The 20,034-nt window shown below is 45.0% G+C and overlaps 2 protein-coding genes across 2 annotated transcripts in view; both read left to right on the forward strand.

The window, feature by feature from the left end:
• The first annotated feature begins 1,491 nt into the window (after positions 1-1,491).
• On the forward strand, positions 1,492-10,259 carry LOC100403977 (gap junction gamma-3 protein). The gene is given in 4 exon segments (XM_008982826.5): positions 1,492-1,580; positions 3,681-4,345; positions 4,348-4,458; positions 10,003-10,259. Coding segments are annotated over 3 exon segments (834 nt in total). The 5' UTR covers positions 1,492-1,580; position 3,681; the 3' UTR covers positions 10,062-10,259.
• Positions 10,260-14,546: 4,287 nt separating this feature from the next.
• Positions 14,547-20,034, forward strand: part of TRIM4 (tripartite motif containing 4) — a 29,762-nt gene continuing 24,274 nt past the window's right edge. The window contains exon 1 of the mRNA XM_008982830.4: positions 14,547-15,086. Coding sequence (XP_008981078.1) covers positions 14,694-15,086 — 393 coding nt within the window. The 5' untranslated portion in view covers positions 14,547-14,693. The remainder of the gene's footprint in view (positions 15,087-20,034) is intronic.

The raw sequence follows: 20,034 nt of genomic DNA on the forward strand, positions 1-20,034 counted from the left end.
GCCAGGGGACTTTTGTCATTCCGATTGCCACTTAAGTGGTTTACATAGGTCAAGATAAACATTAGTTTATACATTATTTGGGCAGGTGTGGGCTCCACAGATTTTTTAGTTGCTTGGCGCCAGGATGGAATTAGCTGGGGGTGCTTACTCTGGCCATTACCCATGATCAAAGGCCAGCAATTCTGGCAGTTACAGATAAGGGGAAGTATGCAGCTTTACCTTTTTTGCAAAGTAAATTAGCAGTTTACAGAAACCAAGGTTAGCAGTCCTTGTGAGGAGAATAGAAACAGTTTTGTCTTTTATAAAATGGCAGTGTACAAGTTCTAACTCTAGGTTAGCTATATCACAGCTGTGTCCCCACCCAAATCTCATTGTCAATTCCCACATGTTGTGGGAGGGACCTGGTGGGAGGTAATTGACTCATGGGGGCAGGTCTTTCCTGTGCTGGTTCTCATGATAGTGAATAAGTCTCATGAGATCTGATGGTTTTATAGGGTTTTTTTTTTTCCTGCACAAGTGCTCTCTTTGCCTGCTGCCATCCATGTAAGACATGACTTGCTCCTCTTTGCCTTCCCCATGATTGTGAGGCTTGCTCAGCCAGGTGGAACTGTAAGTTCATTAAATATCTTTCTTTTGTAAATTGCCCAGTCTTAGGTATGTCTTTACAAGCAGTATGAAAACGGACTAATACCTGAAGTTGCCTCTGGTGTCTCCTCTGTGAAGAGTCCAGCATTGACCCTGAGCACTGTCACTTGTAACACAGCAGACCAATCCCTCCCTGCACACACCCTCAGCCCCATGAGTTATTCTCCCTGCACTCACTTCGCTGCTTCCCATTCTTGGCAGTATCTCTGGAGGGAATCCTGGCTCTAGCAATGGGACAAGGAATGGCTGTGGAGGCAGGTGTCATAGTTCTCCCTGGGCCTGATGGAGAGGAGTGTGGGCTCTCTGGATTCCTGAGGGGATGTGGAGCAGATTCCCATCATGCTGTGGCAGGGAGCCTGTGCTAGTCTCCCAGCCAATAGGAGAGGACATCCTGAGATCACCACAAATTCTGGGATGAAGGCTGCCTGAGGATATGAAGCACACACACATGAATACACAAAGACATACAAACGCACGCGCACACACACACACACACACACACTCTTACATATACACGCATACACACATTCTTCTGTGGGTAAGCTTGTGCTTTAGGTACTTTGGGCAGGAGAGTAGGGGCTTTTATTCTATCTGCCATTGCCTGCATGCCCCAATGCTGGAAACACACTGAAGCCATTGCTCCCCTCTTCAGATGATCTGAAAATCCCTGTTTCAGTTCACTTAGAAAACACCCCGCACCCTCAACAACAGAGGGTTATTCTGCAGAACTCATTCTTTAACAGCAGGCCCGCTGCTGCTCCAGCTGCAATTCTTTTCGCTTTCATGAATACTGCCAGGAATGAAAAGGGGAGGGAAAGGAAGTGGGTGGAGGCAGGAGGGTGGGCCAGGGAAGAGCAGGACCCTGTGGGCTCCAGCCTGAGGACTCCTCTCTCTGCCTCTCCCTTGTTGTGAATCGTTCTGCTCAAAGCTGCTGGGTGAGTGCAGGGACAGAGAGCTGCTGGGCTGGCTCGGGGCCTGGTGGTGATGGAGGTTGAGGGGCTGCTCTGGGTTCTCGAGAGGCTTCTCCAACTCTGACATGCACACGATGGCCTGGAGAGATTATCAAAATTCAGACATGGCTTAGGAGGCCGGAGATATGTGTGGAGATTCTGCATGCCTGAGGATGCCAGTGCGGCTGCTCTCTGGCCACATTGGATAAAAGCATCTAGGTTTTTCAGGCCAGGTGGGGTGGGCATTCCCTCCCTTATACCTTAATTCTTCGGCATGGATTCTGCCACCAACAGAATCCTGGAAATTTTCTCCCAAGAGATGATAAGAAAAATTCATACCAAAATCGTGATAGAATTAAAAAGAAATCTGTTTGGATATTAGAAAATTTCTCCAAACCCTGGCCTTTCCTTCCTCTCCCAACTCATGAGCCCACAGGTGTTGCTTCGCTGACTAAAATCCTGACAGAACTCCGAATCTGCTACCTCCCAGACAACTTTATTTGCAAGCTGTTTCTCTACTCTTAGAAACAGGGGTGTTGGCTGGGCGCGTTGGCTCATGCCTGTAATTCCAGCACTTTGGGAGACCGAGGCAGGCGGATCACGAGGTCAAGAGCTCGAGACCATCCTGGCCATGGTGAAACCCCGTCTCTACTAAAAATACAAAAAAATTAGCTGGGTGTGGTGGCATGCGCCCGTGGTCCCAGCTACTCAGGAAGTTGAGTCAGAAAAATCGCTTGAACTCAGGAGGTGGAGGTTGCAGTGAGCCAAGGTTGCGCCACTGCATTCCAGTCTGGCGACAGAGCAAGACTCCGTCCCCAAAAAAAAGAAACAGAGGTGTCCCTTCAGCTGAGCTTTTCCAACAATGCTGAGCTGGGGGCTTTGGTACATCTCCCCCTCCTTCTCAGCCTCAGCTCTCTAGGTCCTGAAGTTTGACCTGGGGGCCCTGTCCACTGTGGGGCAAAGCTGCAGACTTGTTGGTGAGAGGAGGATGTAGGTCTTAGGGAAAGAGACAGGCAAGCTGGGGACAACTAGATCAGATTGGGGGGACCACAGGGTCCCAGAAAAGCAGGGGGCAAGGAGGTAGGAGGCTGTCATATAGGGAGATTCCTTTGGTATGCAGACTTTGGGAGAGAAAGCACAATTTTGTCTGAACCCAGGAATTCCGGAGGCCCTGAATGCATAGGACATAAACATTGTTTTGGTGATAACAGCTGCAGGTGAAGACAGGTGAATGACAAGGAAGGATGCTTAGGGTTAGATATGACAGCTCCAAATTAAGAAGCCCTAGGAAGGTCCTTTTGTCCTGCTGTTGCCCCTCTCTCCTTTCCAAACCCCTAAAGCTCTGTGGTGAGCTCTGAAGACCTCAGCTTGGTTCTGAGAGCCTCTGAGAGGATTTAGGTGTCTGTTCATGGGCCCGGGGTGAGCACGGTAGAGAAAGAAAGGGGATACTAGACAGGGCCTCTGGAAATGATTTGAACCCCTGACCCTTGAAATATGTCAGACCCACCCTGTGTTAAATTACAGGTCTGCTGGAAATGTGTTTAGAGGGTGCTGAACCTGCACTTTGAAATAAAACGAGGCTGACAGCAAGACTTGAGAATTTACCAAATGATCATCTAGTCTGATTAACTCTCAAGAGAGCCAGGACAGAAACCCTCAGAGCCCTGGGGGTGCTTTCTCTAAATCCAGGGACCCCTAGACTTACGAGGCGGGGTAGGGCTGCAGGTATCCTCCCAGATGGGGCTTTTGTGGGAGGATGCGTGACCGACCTAGATGAACTCAAGCTCTGACTCTCAGTGGCTCAAAATATAGTGTTTTGCAGTTGGAGGGTGGTGACATATTTCTCTGGTCAATTGAGACCCTTAGAATGGTTCCTGGGAAGCATCTCACCCCATCCTTCTGAGACCACAGGGGGAGTCCGAATTACAGGGAAGAGAATTTGGAGCACAAATCCTTGAAGAAGCAGGCAGGTACTTGGAGATACTTGCCTTCAGTGACCGTTGGATTAGGAGTGACAAGGTGGACTGGAGCTCCCCCTGAAGGACAGTGAACAACATTGATCCCTTGTCCTCTGCTCCAAAACAGGATGTGTGGCAGGTTCGTGCGGCAGCTGCTGGCAGAGGAGAGTCGCCACTCCACCCCTGTGGGTCGCCTCCTACTTCCCGTGCTCCTGGGATTCCGCCTTGTGCTGCTGGCTGCCAGTGGGCCCGGAGTGTATGGCGATGAGCAGAGTGAATTTGTGTGTCACACCCAGCAGCCGGGCTGCAAGGCTGCCTGCTTTGATTCCTTCCAACCCCTCTCCCCGCTGCGTTTCTGGGTCTTCCAGGTCATCTTGGTGGCTGTACCCAGTGCCCTCTACATGGGTTTCACCCTGTATCACGTGATCTGGCACTGGGAAGAATCAGGAAAGGGGAAGGGGGAGGAGGAGGCCCTGATCCAGGGAGACGAGAGCAGCAGAGATGCTTCAGGGGATGGAAACCTCAGGCTGCTCTGGGCTTATGTGGCTCAGCTGGGGGCTCGGCTTGTCCTGGAGGGGACAGCGCTGGGGTTGCAGTACCACCTGTATGGGTTCCAGACGCCCAGCTCCTTTGCATGTCGTCGAGAGCCTTGCCTTGGTAGTATAACCTGCAATCTATCCCGCCCCTCTGAGAAGACCATTTTCCTAAAGACTATGTTTGGAGTCAGTGGGTTCTGTCTCTTATTTACTCTTTTGGAGCTTGTGCTCCTGGGTTTGGAGAGATGGTGGAGGACCCGAAACACAAATCTTCCAAATGCTTCCCGACTTCAGAGAGCACCAGAAGACACAAGGGACCAACCGATAACCTCCCAGTGGTGGAAACCAAAGAGCAGTTTCAAGAAGCAGGTGAGAAGGACACTCTCTTCCTGTCACTGATGTCTGTGTCCTGATGATCTCCTTCTGGGGCAGGTCCCTCAGCTTTCTGGAAGTACAGGTAGGTAACCAGGTTCTAGGCAGATGTGTTCTGACTGCCACTCACAACTCTTTTTTTTGTTCTCTGTTGTTTTCAAAATCAATCCCAATGTCCATCCCCATCAACTTGATGGTTCCTTCCAGTGATCAAGGACAAGAGTGCTAGTCCGTTGTCCCTCCTGAACTTCCATTTAGGTCTTTCCCTACTTAGGAAAAATCTCAGCTTCTGCTTGATTCTCTACTTTGCAGAATTATAAAGACACCCACCTTGCCTGAAGGAAACCCTATGACTGAAACTTCTTCCCAACATCCAGTGAGTGGGGATTCATGTCTCTGATAAATGAGAGGCTGTTGAAGGGTCTCTAAGGTCCCTGTGAGCCATGTAGTCTAAAGCATTTCCTGATTGTGCCTTTTCACTGGAATTCTCTGGTGTCAGCATCACAGTTTTTATGGGCTTGGTTCAAGAGTCAGGCAGCAGAAGCCTCCATAAACGGTATCTCTACCCTGCCCTGCTCAATAAATATTGATGACTGCTGTTGGCATTCCTGTTGCTGAAGATAATTCCACTTCCTGTCTCTGTGACTTCACTTACCTCTTTTCTGTTTTTCTACATTCTCTGCTTTCCCTATCATCAAAGTTTTGTAAATGAATGCCCCTCAGACCTGCAGCATATGTCATGAGCCAGAAACTCTGGCCTTCAAGCATATGTCAGTGTCCTTTAATATCTAGAGATGTATTCAAATGCCCAGCCATACCCTTAAAGAAGATTACTGTGAATTCAAGGGCTTATGCCTCCTTGACCACTAATCGCTCTGATTTCTGCTCAATTCTGATTCTCCTTTTCTGCAGTTCTCATTGCAGCTGTTACATTGTCTCCAGCACAGCAGCAACTCATATGCTGGACAAAGTTCCTACTTTTTAAGTTCATAACCCTCAACACCACACAGAAAAGGCAGTAGAGGCCGGGTGTGGTGTCTCATGCCTGTAATCCCAGCACTTTGGGAAGCTGAGGTGGGCTGATCATGAGGTCAGGAGTTCAAGACCAGCTTGACCAACATGGTGAAACCCTATCTCTACTAAAAATACAAAAAAAAAAATTAAAAAATTAGCCAGGTGTGGTGGGACACATCTGTAATCCCAGCTACCCAGGAGGTTGAGGCAGGAGAATCACTTAAACCTGAGAGGCGGAGGTTGTAGTGAGCCAAGATCGTGCCACTGCACTCCAGCCTGGGCAGCAAAGCAAGACTCTGTCTCAAAAAAAAAAAAAAAAAAAAGAAAAGAAAAGAAAAGGCAGTAGAGTTCAACTGCTGATTCCGGAGTAATAGCAAGAAAGGTTGACATTACAGTGTGACTCAGCAGATAATTGCAATCTGAATATCAGCTTTCTCGAGTCTCTTAGTCATTTCTGTTAGACAGTGTTCTATCCTTTTTTTTCCCCTGCAGAACCCTGCGCCTTTTCTTCGTTTTTCTTGCCCTGAAATTCTCAACAAAGAGCAGTTCGCTTGTTTGTTTAATCTGTCTGAATCCCAAGTTATTCCCAAGTAAGTTAGGGGTTCCCAAGGGACGCTTTGGCAATAAGTAGGAAATATTTTTCTTCCTGCTGCACAAGTGCTTCATAAGAGTCCCTCCCACTGTAGCCAGAGCCCAGCCAAAGTGACCAAAGAAGAAAGCAAATGCCATCATTTGGAATTTTTCCTTATACCACCCCCTTTTAAAACAACTTCATTGAGATATAATTCAAACACCCTATAATTTATCCACTTAAAGTGAGGCAAAATAGGGTCTGGATGCAGGGAACCTGAGGCTGTTTCATCCTGGGACTTCCTAGGATGAAATTGAGAGGAAAACCCTAAGTAACAAAAGAACCAGAGGCTACTTCCTGTGCAAAACCCCCTGCCCCACCTTTTCTGCACAGCAGATGAGAAATTGTCTGTCTTCAACGAATCAGGCCGTTTGCAGACAAGTCTTTCTTTGTAACTTTGTAACTTCACCCTGGTCTCTGATTGGTTGCTTTCTGCCATCATTCGAACTGATTGTGGGCTTATTTACAAGAGGTGAGCATGAAGTGGCCAATGGGAAACTTCCAGTGGGTATGGGGCCCTTGAGCTGCTGCTTTGGCTGCTCCCACACTGTGGAGTGTACTTTCCTTTTCAATAAATCCCTGCTTTCATTCTTTTGTTGCTTTATTCTTTCTTTGCTTTGCTGGGCATTTTGTCCAATTCCTTATTCAAAACACCAAGAACCTGGACAGCTTGTAGTCACGACCCTCTACCAGTGACAGAAGTGTACAGTTAAATGGCTTTTAGTATTTTCAGAGTTGTATGTCCATCAACACTACCAATTTAATAATATTTTCATCACCTTAAAAAACCCTACCCCCTCATGTTACCCTCAATCTCTTATTCCCACCCAAAATATGCAACCATCATTCTACTATTGTAGAATGTCGCTATTGTTTTTCCTGCTCTTTCATACAAATGGAATCATGTGTAATGTGGACTCTCATGTCTGGCTTCTTTCAATGAGCATAACTTGAGGTTCATTCATGTTGTGGCATGTTTCAGTATTACATTCCTTTTTATGGTTGAATGTTATTCCACTGTTAGGATATACCACATTTTGTTTAAGGATATACCACATTTTGTTTATACATTCTTCAGTCTCTGGACATTTGGGTTGTTTCTGTTTTTTGGCTCTTATGACTACCGCTGCTATGAACATATGTGTATCCCTTTTTTGCAGGGGGAGGTGGAGTTTCAGTCTGTCACCCAGGCTGGAGTGCCGTGGTGTGATCTTGGCTCATTGCAACCTCCACCTCCAGGGTTCAAGTGATTCTCCTGCTTCAGCCTCCTGAGTAGCTGGGACTACAGGCGCGCACTACCAGACCCAGCTAATTTTTATATTTGTTGTAGAGACGGGGTTTTGCCATGTTGGCCAGGCTGATCTTGAACTCCTGACCTCAGGTGATCTGCCTGCCTTACCCTCCCAAAGAGTGGGGACAACAGGCCTGAGCCTCTACACCTGGCCCTAGTTTTAGTGTTGTGTGAACACATGTTTTTAGTTCTCTTGGGTAAATACCCAGGAATAGAATTGCTGGGTCATATGGAAACTCCATGTCTCGACTTTTGAGGAACTGCCAAACTGTTTTCCACAGCAGCAGCACTATTTTTACATTCTTATCAGCAGTGTGGGTACACTTTTTCTTTATTAAATTTTAGCCATCCTAGTGGCTGTGAAGTGGCATGTCATTGTAGTTTTGATTTGCACTTCCCTAATGGCTAATGACATTGAACGTTTTTCCATGTGCTTATTGGTCATTTGTATATCTTTTTTGGAGAAATGTCTGTTCAAATTCTTTGCCCATTTATAAATAGGGTTTTTTTTTGTATTTTTGGATTGTTGCATTGTAAGAGCTTTTTATATATTGCAGGTATTAGATACTTATTGTTTGTTTGATTTCCAAATATTTTCTCTCATTCTATGATTATCTTTCACTTTGATAGTGATGCACAAAAGTTTTAAATTTTGATGAAGTCTAACTTATCCATTTTTTTATTTTGTTGCTTTTGATTTTTTTGTACTACCTAAGAAACTACTGCCCAATTCACAGCCATGAAGATTTATACCTATGTTTCCAGCTAAGAGTTTTATAGTTTCAGCTTTTACATTTAGGTCTTTGATTGGTTTTGAGTTAATTTTTGTGTATGGTGTAAGATAAATGTCAAACTTTATCTGTTGCATGTGGATATCCAGTTGTCTCAGCACTATTTCTTTTTCAAAAAATTTTTTTACTTTAAATTGTTATGGGTACTTAGTAGGTTATATATTTATGGGGTACATGAGGTATTTTGATACAGGTATGCAATGTGTAACAATCACATCAGGGTAAATGGAATATTTATCACCTCAGCCTCTGTTATAAACAATCCAATTATACTAATTATTTCATAATGTACGATTATTTTTGACCATGGTCACCCCACTGTGCTATCACCACTAGTTCTTATTCATTCTTCCTATTTTTTGTACCCATTAACCATCTCCACTTTCACCCTACTGCCCTTCCCATCCTCTGGTAATCATCAAAGAAGATATACAGATAATAAGAAAGCATATAAAAAGATGTTTACCATAATTTATCATTCGAGAAATGCAAATGATTGACTTTAGGGTTAGGGAAGAGAAATACAAGCTAAAACTGGAGGATTCTGTAGTGGTAGAAAGAAAGTGCTACTCCCTCTTCCCTACAAAATGATGGGAGTTTGTTAAAGGGACACAGGTGTCAACTGAAAAAAAGCTCCCAATGGCCAACAAAGGAATAATCTGAGCAGTAAAATAAACAACATAGTATTGGATTATAACCCAAAGTATAAAATAAGAATCCATGAGTTCATAATATAAATAATTGAATAAATAGGAGATAATTGACAAATTTTTCATGCAGAAGAATGAGATACTCCCCTCCAAGGAGGTGAAATAAAACTACTCATTTTTTTTTTTTTTTGAGATGGAGTTTTGTTCTTGTTGCCCAGGCTGGAGTGCAATGATAGGATCTCGGCTCATTACAACCTCTGCCTCCCATGTTCAAGCAATTCTCCGGCCTCAGCCGCTCGAGTAGATGGGATCACACAAGTGCGCCACCACGCCTAGCTAATTTTTGTATTTTTAGTACAGATGGGGTTTCACCATGTTGGCCAGTTTGCTCTTGAACTCCTGACCTCAGGTGATCCACCCACCTCAGCCTCCCAAAGTGCTGGGATTACAGGTGTGAGCCATCGTGCCCGCCAGCTACTCACTGTTTAAGCATGGGCTGCACATAGTGACTTCCCACTAAAGACTAAAATGGGGAAGAGGGGAAGAATAACTTTACGGTGGAGAAACCCATCAAATACCACCTCAGCCAGGTGATCAAGATTAACATCAACAGTGACAAGCAATGTTGACAGCATGTTACCTTACCCTGGATATGATTCGATGATGTTTTTTGTATTTTCCCATTCTAAAATTTCCATGGGGCTATTCTTTATATTTTCTATTGCTTCTCTGAGACTTTTTAACTTTCCATTTGAATAGCTGCTTTATGGTCTTGATAATTCCAACATGTGTGGCAACTTATATACTGCATCTGTTACTTTTTCTCCAATGTGACTTGAGATTTTCCTGGTTCTTCACATGCCAATTAATTTTGGATTGTATCCTGGACATTTTGAATGTTATTAGGACGCTGTGGGTCTTGGTTAAATTTGGTGGAGGATGTTGATAGTTATGTTTTAACAGGTAATTAACCCACTTGGGTTCAAGTTGTAAGTTTTGACCAGCCTTCTGAGGGTTGTTTTCAAAGCCTTTGTAGTACTCTTCTGACAGGCCCCACATGGGTGCAACCTCAAGGGTAACCCAGGGTCCCTGGGGTTTTGGGTATGCAATGTGAAAAAGTTACCCACTTGTAACTGTTATATCTTGAATTTTTGTTTTGAAAAGTTCCAGGAAGAAGCTCAGCCCAGGAGAAACAAAAACCAGTTGGACCCACAGACGCCTGAGTTGGAGATGAACTTTGGCCAACCTTCCTCATCACCATACTAAAAATCCAGCCCAAGGAGAAGCTTATTCACCATTTTCTATACATGTGACATATGTAGAAGCATGATTGACAACTGGGACTGTGCTGCCTTGACTCCACTTCTACATACAATGACTCAGCTAACTAGCCTAATAAAAGCCATGTTTGCACCACTGCTCAGGGAGGCACTGCTTTGGGGTATGATTTTCAGTATCCTTCTTACTTGTTGCAAGTAATAAAATCCCCTTGAGAAATCCTCCTTGGTTGTGGCCATTGGACTGTCACCTGCCAAGCAATTTAACTTACTCATTGTGTGGGTAACAAAAGGCCAGTCTGGGACATGAGAACTGGACCCATAGTTTCCATGGGCAGTGTAGGGAAGGAGTACTTGGTGGTATGGTAGGTTTTCTGACAGAAACAAAGGATGGAGGTAAAATTTCTCTCTGAGAATACTGACTGTACCATTGACCATAACATGAAGCCAAGGGTATATCTTTCTGAAGTAAGCAATATAATAAAGGAAACTTCCAGAAATAATAGATCAACTGAAGATGTTAGGCAGTGTACCGGGTATCAATACAATAAGCTTAGTTTTTTTAAAAAAAAATTTTATCCTGAACTCCTTGGATTGGTTTGGTGTCTCACAAATTTTGGAAATTCTCAGCCATTATTTCTGGATTTGATATTGATATTTTCCCACCAGTCTTGGGTGCTCTGTTCTGTTTCTGCCACTCTTTTTTTATTTTTATAAATAGTAGACACTTCACCTGGACACTCTTTTTTTTTTTTCCTTTGTGATTCAGTAATTTCTATTTACCTACCTTCAAGTTTGATTCTTTTTCCCTCAACTGTGTTGAGTCTACTAATGGGCCCACAGAAGGCATTTTTCATCTCATTATTATTATTATTATTTGAGATGGAGTTTTGCTCTTGTTACCCAGGCTGGAGTGCAATGGCGCGATCTCGACTCACCGCAACCTCCGCCTCCTGGGTTCAGGCAATTCTCCTGCCTCAGCCTCCTGAGTAGCTGGGATTACAGGCATGCGCCACCATGCCCAGCTAATTTTTTGTATTTTTAGTAGAGATGGGGTTTCACCATGTTGACCAGGATGGTCTCGATCTTTTGACCTCGTGATCCACCCGCCTCGGCCTCCCAAAGTGCTGGGATTACAGGCGTGAGCCACCATGCCCGGCCCTATTTTGTTTTATTTTTATAGTTTCCATTTTATGCTTCCTTATAGTTAACATCTATTTGCTAAAATCACCCATGTGAGCTTGCATTTTGTTTACCTTTCCCCTTAGGGCCTTCATCACATTAGTCACAGTTATTTAAAATTCTCTGATAGTTCTAAAGTCTGTGTCTTATGAGTCTGGTTCTACTGATTGTTTTCTCTCTTTGGACTGTGTTTTTTCTTGTCTTTATGTATGCATCTTTTTTTTTCTTTCTGTTAAAAGTTGGACATGTGGGGATTTTTGGGTTTTTTTTGCTTAAATTATTTTTTTCAATTCCCTCTTCATAGTATGAAGTATTTTTTATGCTTGGAGATGAGTGTGTCTTTCCCTCTGTAGGACTTTAGTGCCCTTGAGTGCATAGTGCTGGTTCAGTTGTATCAACTAGTCAGAAATTGGGCTAGGTTTACAGTTTGTTGTCGTGGTTATCCTCAGTTCACAACAGACTTCAAATTTCTCTAATGATATCTTATGTGTAGAGTGTGGGCTTTATTTTGAAGGTATGTTTAGAGGTCTGCATGGATGTCAACTCCATACAGAGTGGACAGTGGTAATTTTGAAATATGTCAACTTTGATAAGCTAAATTATGTTTCCCAGAATTTCCTTCCCTTTTGTTTCTGGTTAGCATGGGCCAAAAAAAAAAAAGACATTGTGTAAGTCTTGAAGGGGAGAACTGAAGCAGTTCTCCAGTTTTATACGTGAAAGGGAAAGGGTGGTACAGGGACACTAGGTGCTACTGCAGCTCATGCACTTTGTCACCAATCAGCTGGTTCTCCTTGTTGGGATGGTGAAGAAGCCTTCCCCTGGGTTGCACATGTTGGGTCATCCTTCAGCTTTTTTGATTCCTGAGCTATGTGTGTGTCTAGTCCTGTGGTGAAGAGTGTCAGCTCCTCTAGCAAGGATACCCATATCTTTAAAGTTGGAGACAGGGAAAGAATGACCATGTCTTAGGTTCCAATTCATTCTTATTCTTCCCTACTTTCTGTTCATCTTCCCTTCTCAACTGCTTGCCCTGTGGACATAAAGAATCATAGTGATTCCACTTCTCTGATTGAACCTTGGCTGGTACACAGACTTACAGACATTTTATGATGGAGAAAATTGTGAATCAGGGAGCCTCAGTAAAGAAGAAAGGTCATCTTTGGTATGGCAGGAATGAAGACATAAGGATTTCAAGGGATTTACCTGAAAAGATTTAATTGATTACTGTAAAGGGAATAAATACTTTGCAGGAATGCTGAAACTTCTCATCCAATACTTAGGTAGACATATAGATGCACATATGCTATAAATACTCAGGGTTAACAGCATTCCCTTCTGCTTGGTCCATATTAATGACTCAGATTACTTCTCCATGGAGTATTCCAATTTGCAAAGAAAATGTATTGATTAGTTGACCAATTTAAATGTTTTGATAATATTCAGTGGAACTTTTATCAATAACCCCAAAACAGATATCTCAAGAACTCCTTTTTCTAATCTCTTAATCATACTACTTACTGAGAAAAATTATTATGGGAAAGGCAGTATTTGATATTGGGACATAAAAACAATGAAAATTTTGTTAAATAAGCAAAAAGCCTGAGGCTGTCTTGGTACTTGAGTTCCTATATAACAAAATACAACCAAACTTAGTATGTAAACAAACTGAAGTCTAACTTTTTTTAAAATAGCAAATAGCTGTGTTTCAGCCAATCACAGCCGACCTTCAGCCAATAACAGACAGCTGATCAGATCAAGCCCCAATAAGGCAAATTCCTCAGCATATCATGGCCAAATAAGGCAGACACCTAGCTGTTGGCCTAGGTGATTTCTCTACTTTGCTTCCAACAAAAGTTCATACTGCTGGTCAGAGCTCTCTGAACCTCTTTTGGTTCTGAGTGCTGCCTCATTCATGAATTGTTCTTGGTGCAAATAACTTCTGTTAAATTTGTTGGTCCAGAGTTTTTAACAATTCTCATTCACAACAAAAGGGAGAAAGTGGGAAGAATAAAAAGGAAAGCACCTCAGAAACACAAGATCAAAAATCCACTTAAGGGATATAGATAATTCCCTGAAACAGGCAAGCATATTACTTGTTGAAAGCCTCCATGGAAGTTTCTTGAGATAGCAAAATGGTTGCATCTCTGAATCCAAATCATCCCCATTTAAACAACTTGACTTCTTTGTCACCCACTCTCTTGGTCCTTTCAAGTCTTTTACAGTTGCCACAAGAGCTACAGCTTCAGCTAGCTCCACTGTCCAAGTATTGCTTTCACACCATGGTCTTTATCTCCTCAGGCAGAATTGTCAGGAACTACGAGCAAGGGCAGCTACAGATCTGCTACTTCCTACTGTCTTAGATGACAGCCACCCACAGCAAATCACCCAAAGTTGTCTTAGGGCTTCCTGAAGCTCCCAGACCTCCTGAGGGTTGAACCACCTAAAATACTTCTGGGAAATCTCATACCTGGGGAAGACCATCTAACCCCAAACTCTCTTTTCCTAATTTAACTATTAGAACGTCTACTGCACTGTATGTCTCAAGCTCTGAGAACAGGCTTCCTCTACCAAGCGTCTGTTTTCCATGCTTGGGAAGACAGGGAAATCAAGCACCCCAGCAGCTTGTGGGCTAAACACTGCCTTTCCTGCTCACCTCCCCAAAAGTTGGCTCTCAAGTTACCCTTGACTCCTCAAACACCAGGGGGAGTCAGTGGGCCTTCATAGGAAGTCCTGTCTTTCTAGGAACTCAACTAGACCTTGGGATCTAGGGCAAGAATGGGTTCCTCTCCCTGGAGAATGCGGCTGAATCAAAAGGGAAGACTTCAGGGGGAGCCATCCTAAAGCACACAGCACCACGTTAGCCAAACTCCAGGCCTAGCAACACAGATCCTTCAAGTCTTCCTGGCTTTCCAGGCCCCTAGGCTGCAGCTCGCCCAGAACTCCTGAGACTGTAGAACTTAAATCAGACCTGAACCCTCAAACTTGGAAAGAATAGACAAGATGAGAAGCACCTCCTCCATTGATTCCACCAGGGGCTGTAGGTCGTCTAGCTCTAATACTTTATCCAACCCCCTCTAGACTTCCACAGGGATTTCTGCGTCTCTATAGGCGTTTGGAGGAGCTGCCCACCGTCCCGTCCTGCCCCGCGCCCAGGCTTGGGCCAACCCCCGTGCGCTCCCCTCCCGGATACTCAGCAGCTTCCGGTCTTGCGCGCTTAGGCTTGGCAATGCCCGCGCGTTCGTATTGGGTCTTGAACCCGGAAGAGACGCCGCGGCGTCTCTTTCTACGTGAGGCTCCTGCTGCGGTTCGGAAGTCGTCTGGCTTCCCAGCGATATCTAGCAGCTTATTGGCTTCTCCCGCGCCTCACGTCGGACCCTGGCTCCGGGGCAGGGAAGCAGAATGGAAGTTAAGGACCTCCAGGAGGAGTTGACCTGCTCCATCTGCCTGGACTACTTCCGGGACCCGGTGTCCATCGAGTGCGGCCACAATTTCTGCCGCAGCTGCTTGCACCGCAGCCGGGTGCCGGGCAGCGGCCCGTTCCCCTGCCCCGAATGCCGGCACCCATCGGCGCCCACCGCGCTGCGACCCAACTGGGCCCTGGCCAGGCTGACGGAGAAGACGCAGCGCCGGCGCCAGGGCCCGGTGCCCCCAGGCCTTTGTGGCCGCCACTGGGAACCGCTGCGGCTCTTCTGCGAGGACGATCAGCGGCCCGTATGCTTGGTGTGCAGGGAGTCCCAGGAGCACCAGACCCACGCCATGGCACCCATCGACGAAGCCGTCGAGAGCTACCGGGTGAGCTGGCCGTAGCGGTGACCATTACGGTATTGCCTGATAAAGTTTAAATTCTTCTAAAAGAGCTACGAAGTGGCCGTCATTCCTGTTGGAAGGAAGCATGAAAGCCCCTGAAGCTCAAAGAAGTTAAGCAACACGCAAATTTCAGAGTTGGGTTAAACCAGCTCTGAATTCTCATTGTGTAGAATTTTCAAGGAATTGGCCCTTGGGGAGCGCCCAATAAAGAAAAATATACTGAGAGGGTGTGTGCCGCTGCTGTCCAATAGAAACAGTACAGAACACGTATGTAATTTAAAATGTAGAAACATAAGGAAATGAGGTGATGCTAATTTTAGTAATATATTTTATTTAATCATTACCCCAAATATTCAAAATTGAGATGAAAATTATCAATGAGTTTTTTTTTTCTTTGAGACGGAGGCTCACTTTGTTGCCCGTGCTGGAGCGCAGTGGCGCTGTCTTGGCTCACTGCAACCTCCACTTCCAGGGTTCAAGCAATTCTCCTGCCTCAGCCTCCCAAGTAGCTGGCATTACAGGCACACGCCACCAGGCCCGGCTAATTTTTGTATTTTTAATAGAGACGGGGTTTCACCATGTTGGCCAGGATGGTCTCGAACTCCTGACCTCAAGTGATCCATCCCCCTTGGCCTCCCATAGTGCTGGGATTACAGGCGTGACCACTGCGCCCGGCCTCAGTGAATATTTTATACTCCTTTTTCATAATAGGTCTGAAATCAGTGTGTATTTTACCTTTACAACACTTAGCAGTTTGGAATATCTACATTTCAGGTGTTTGTGTGGCTAAATGGATGCTGTATTGGACAGTGCCTGTCTATATCTGTAGATGTAATAGACAACTGATGGCTTGGAAAAAGCCTGGCTTCTAATGATGAGGGTGGGCTTTGTTACTAGCTTCCTTCATCAGTTGGGAAAATCACTTAACATTTGAATTTGGGGATTATCTGTCCTATCTATCTCATGGGTTAAGAAGCTTGAATTGCATAAGTCAGTTTACCTTACTCTGCTTCAGCCACACTGGCTTTCTTGCTTTTGTTTCAAGTCTGTTCTTTCTTTACCCACATCTTCTATCCTTTAGATGCTTTTAACTGTTTAGCTTGAAGACCTTCCCTGATCATCCTTTACAGAGTAGCCCCACCCCCTTCCATTCCTGATGCTGTAACTCCAGGGGTCGCCAGCAAAACTGATCTGCAGTAAGTACATAAACACACAAATGTATTTATTTATTTCATTTATTTATTTTTGAGATGGCGTCTCACACTGTCGCCCAGGCTGGAGTGCAGTGGCACAATCTCAACTCACTGAAACCTCTGCCTCCCGATTTTAAGTGATTCCCCTGCCTCAGCCTCCCAAGTAGCTGAGATTACAGGCACGTGTCACCACGCCCGGCTAATTTTTTTTTAGTAGAGACGGGGGTTTCACCATGTTGGCCAGGCTGGTCTTGAACTCCTGACCTCAGGTGATCCACCCATCTTTACCTCCTGAAGTGCTGGGATTACAGGTGTGAGCCACCTTGCCTGGCCAAACAAATTTAATGACATAGTGAAAATGTTTGGAAACTGTAAAATACTGTACAGTTCTACCAGCTATGAACAGGAAACAGACACAAAGCTGAACTAGAAAGTGTATGTTCATTCATTCACTCAGTAACCTTTATTGATGCTTACTGTATGCCAAACATCGTTTTAGAATCTGGACTTCAGTGGATGAGAAGGACATGGGCCTTGTCTTGTAAGGAACTTAAGCGTGTAGAACATTAATTTCAGTGCATGTGAGAGTTGTTGAAGTATTTGCCAAGTGTGCAGAAGGTCTGAGGTCAGAGTGATCACTGAGGAGTGAGGAAAGGCTCCATTGAGGAGTTAAACGTGTTAGCTCTTGAAGGGTGCGCAGAGGTAGGGGAGAGGGTATTTCAGGCCAGAGGAATAGCATATTCCAAATGTGGTGGAGTGGAATAGCATGTGGTGTGTGAGAGGCCTGGAGGTTGCTCAGTACTTCTGCAGCATGGAGCATGGGAGGGGGGATGGTGAGCCATGAGCTTGAAGAAAAAGTCAGGGCTTTATCATGAAGGATCTTGTTTGCCATACTAAAAAGATGGACTTCTCTTTCAGGCAATGAGGAGTTATAGGATTTTAAGGCAGGGAATGACATAAATGTTTTAGAAGGGTAATTTGGACATCCACATGGATGAATGGAAGAGAAGACCAGTTAGGCTGCTGTGGTACCATTTTAACCAGGAGGTAATAAGGCCCTGAATTAGTTCAGGGCAGGGAGAAGGAGAGATGGAGTGATTATGAGCTGGAGTTGAGTGACTTGGTGACCAGTTAGACTTGGTGGGTGAGAGAGAGAGAGAGAGAGAGAGAGAGTGTTTTGGATGGTAGTCCAGATTTCTGCTTCACATGGCTGGTAGATGACTGTCATGTTAACCGAGGTAAGGTACACAGGAGGAAGTATAGTCTTAGGACAGAAGATCCCTTACTCACTGTGGGATATATTGAGTGTGATGTAACTGACAGGAAGTCCAAGGAAGAGGGACAGGAGGTGAGGTGCCTTGGAGGCTAGAAATAGCACTTTAGAATCCTCAGCCTATTCTTAAAGTCATGGAAGAAGTAAGAAGATGAGATTCTCCTAGGGGGACCACATAGAGGGTAAAAAAAAAAAAAAGCACAAAGAGAAGCTTGGGAAATGTCAATGGTTAGTAGCCAGCAAAAGATATGGAGAGGATCCATCAGAAAAATGGAAAGGAAAATACACTTGTGGGTGGGGGCCGAGGAAAATATAAGTGGATGGGTATGAAAGGGGAACGGAGCCCTTACATCTTCCATCTTCAGCAGTAATAGCTATCAGTGGTGCATTACTTCTTATGTACCACTCAACAAGTCTAAGCATTTTTCATATTGTAATTTTTTAATCCTCATAGACATCCTGTTAAGTGGATTCTGTTATTCCCTTTTTGAAGATGAGGCAACTGTAGCACAGAGATGTGAGGTTATGTGCCACTAAGGTCACAGAGCTAGAAAGTGGCTAAGCTTGAACTGATGTCCTCTAACCCCTAAAGAAGAGGTGGGATTTCAGGATTAAACACAGTGGCCCAACAGGACAGGAACCAGTGGGTAAGGGTTACGCTGGGATGAACTGAATGTCCCAGGGTTGACTGAGTAGGTGTTCAGGATGCAGCTCACTGAGCAGAATTTTCTGATACCCACCCGTCTCTCCATCCTCCTCTGCTTAGTCATTGACCCATTCAACCACTTTTTTATTCCATCCCCACCCCAAGGTAGTTCGAAAAACATACACTGCTCCTGTATCCAAGCATCCCATTCTCATCATATACTCAGATGGATGGACTGTGTCCTTAAAAGTTAGACAGCTTCATAAATCTCCAGATGCAAATTGTTTGCATGGAAAAGACTTCCAAGCACAGCTCTTTTTTCCTTTATGCCTGACTCTAGGGGCTAATCCCTCCATTCTGTTAATTCATTCAAGATATTTATTGAGCACTGGTTTTGTGTCAGATGCTGTGGTGCGGGACCAGATGCAGTGCTGGGAATCCAGTGGTGAACAAGGCAGGTAAAGGCTTTCCATGGAGCTCCCAGTCCAGTTGGGCTGAGTGGAGGTAGACAGTAGACTGACAAATTAATGAAATCATTACAGACGGTGATGGCATACTGAGAAAGAAAAAGCAAGTTCTATCCCACGCCTGTAATCCCAGCACTTTAGGAGGCTGAGGCACAAGGATCACTTGAGGTCAGGAGTTCAAGACCAGACTGGCCAACATGTCGAAACCCTGTCTTTACTAAAAATACAAAGATTAGCTGGCCGATGGGCCTTGTAATCCCAGCTACTTGGGAGGCTGATGCAGGAGAATTGCTTGAACCCGGGGGGCAGAGGTTGTAGTGAGCCAAGATCATGCCACTGCACTCCAGCCTGGGTGACAGAGCAAGACTCCGTCTCAAAAAAAAGAAAAAGAAGGGACTTCAATTAGGTGTGCAGTCTTCTCTGAGGAGGTGACATCATTGCAGTTGAAACTTGCTGGATGATTGCTGCTCATCAACTCTTAAGAAATAGAAAAAAAAGGCCGGGCGTGGTGGCTCAAGCCTGTAATCCCAGCACTTTGGGAGGCTGAGGTGGGTGGATCACGAGGTCAAGAGATTGAGACCATCCTGGTCAACAAGGTGAAACCCCGTCTCTACTAAAAATACAAAAAATTAGCTGGGCATGGTGGCGCATGCCTGTAATCCCAGCTACTCAGGAGGCTGAGGCAGGAGAATTGCCTGATCCCAGGAGGCAGAGGTTGTGGTGAGCCGAGATCGCGCCATTGCACTCCAGCCTGGGTAACAAGAGCGAAACTCCGTCTCAAAAAAAAAAAAAAAAGAAATAGAAAAAAGAAAACCAACTTGCTGGATGAGGAGTCAGCCATCTGAGGAACCGTGGGAAGAGATCCTGAGGCTGGGGAGAACTGGATTAGTTTATGGGACAGGAAGAAGGTCTCTGTGCCTGGAGGACCAAGAGCAAAGGGAAAGGTAGCATGAGAAGTGACACGAGATGTAGGCAGTGGCCAGCTTATGTTGGGCCACAGTAAAGTGTTTGAATTTTCTTGGTGAAAAGGAAAGCCACTGAAGAATCTTGAGCAGGAGAGTGATAATATCTGATTAGTTTTTGGAAAAGTTATTCCAAGGCCAGGTGTGGTGGCTCACACCTGTAATCCCAAACTTTGGGAGGCTGAGGCGTGAGGACCACTTGAGCCCAGGAGTTCAGGACCACCTTAGTCCCAGCTACTCAGGAGGCCAAGACAAGTACTCAGGAGTTGGAGGCTGCAGTGAGTTATGATCACGCCACTGCTGCAGCTTTGTGGATATTGTATGAGAGAAGGACATGACTGTAAGTAGGGAGAGCAATCGGGAGTTATTGTAGTTGTCCAGACGAAAGATGT

Source organism: Callithrix jacchus, chromosome 2, assembly GCF_049354715.1.
Source record: "Callithrix jacchus isolate 240 chromosome 2, calJac240_pri, whole genome shotgun sequence".
Lineage (NCBI taxonomy): Eukaryota > Metazoa > Chordata > Mammalia > Primates > Cebidae > Callithrix > Callithrix jacchus.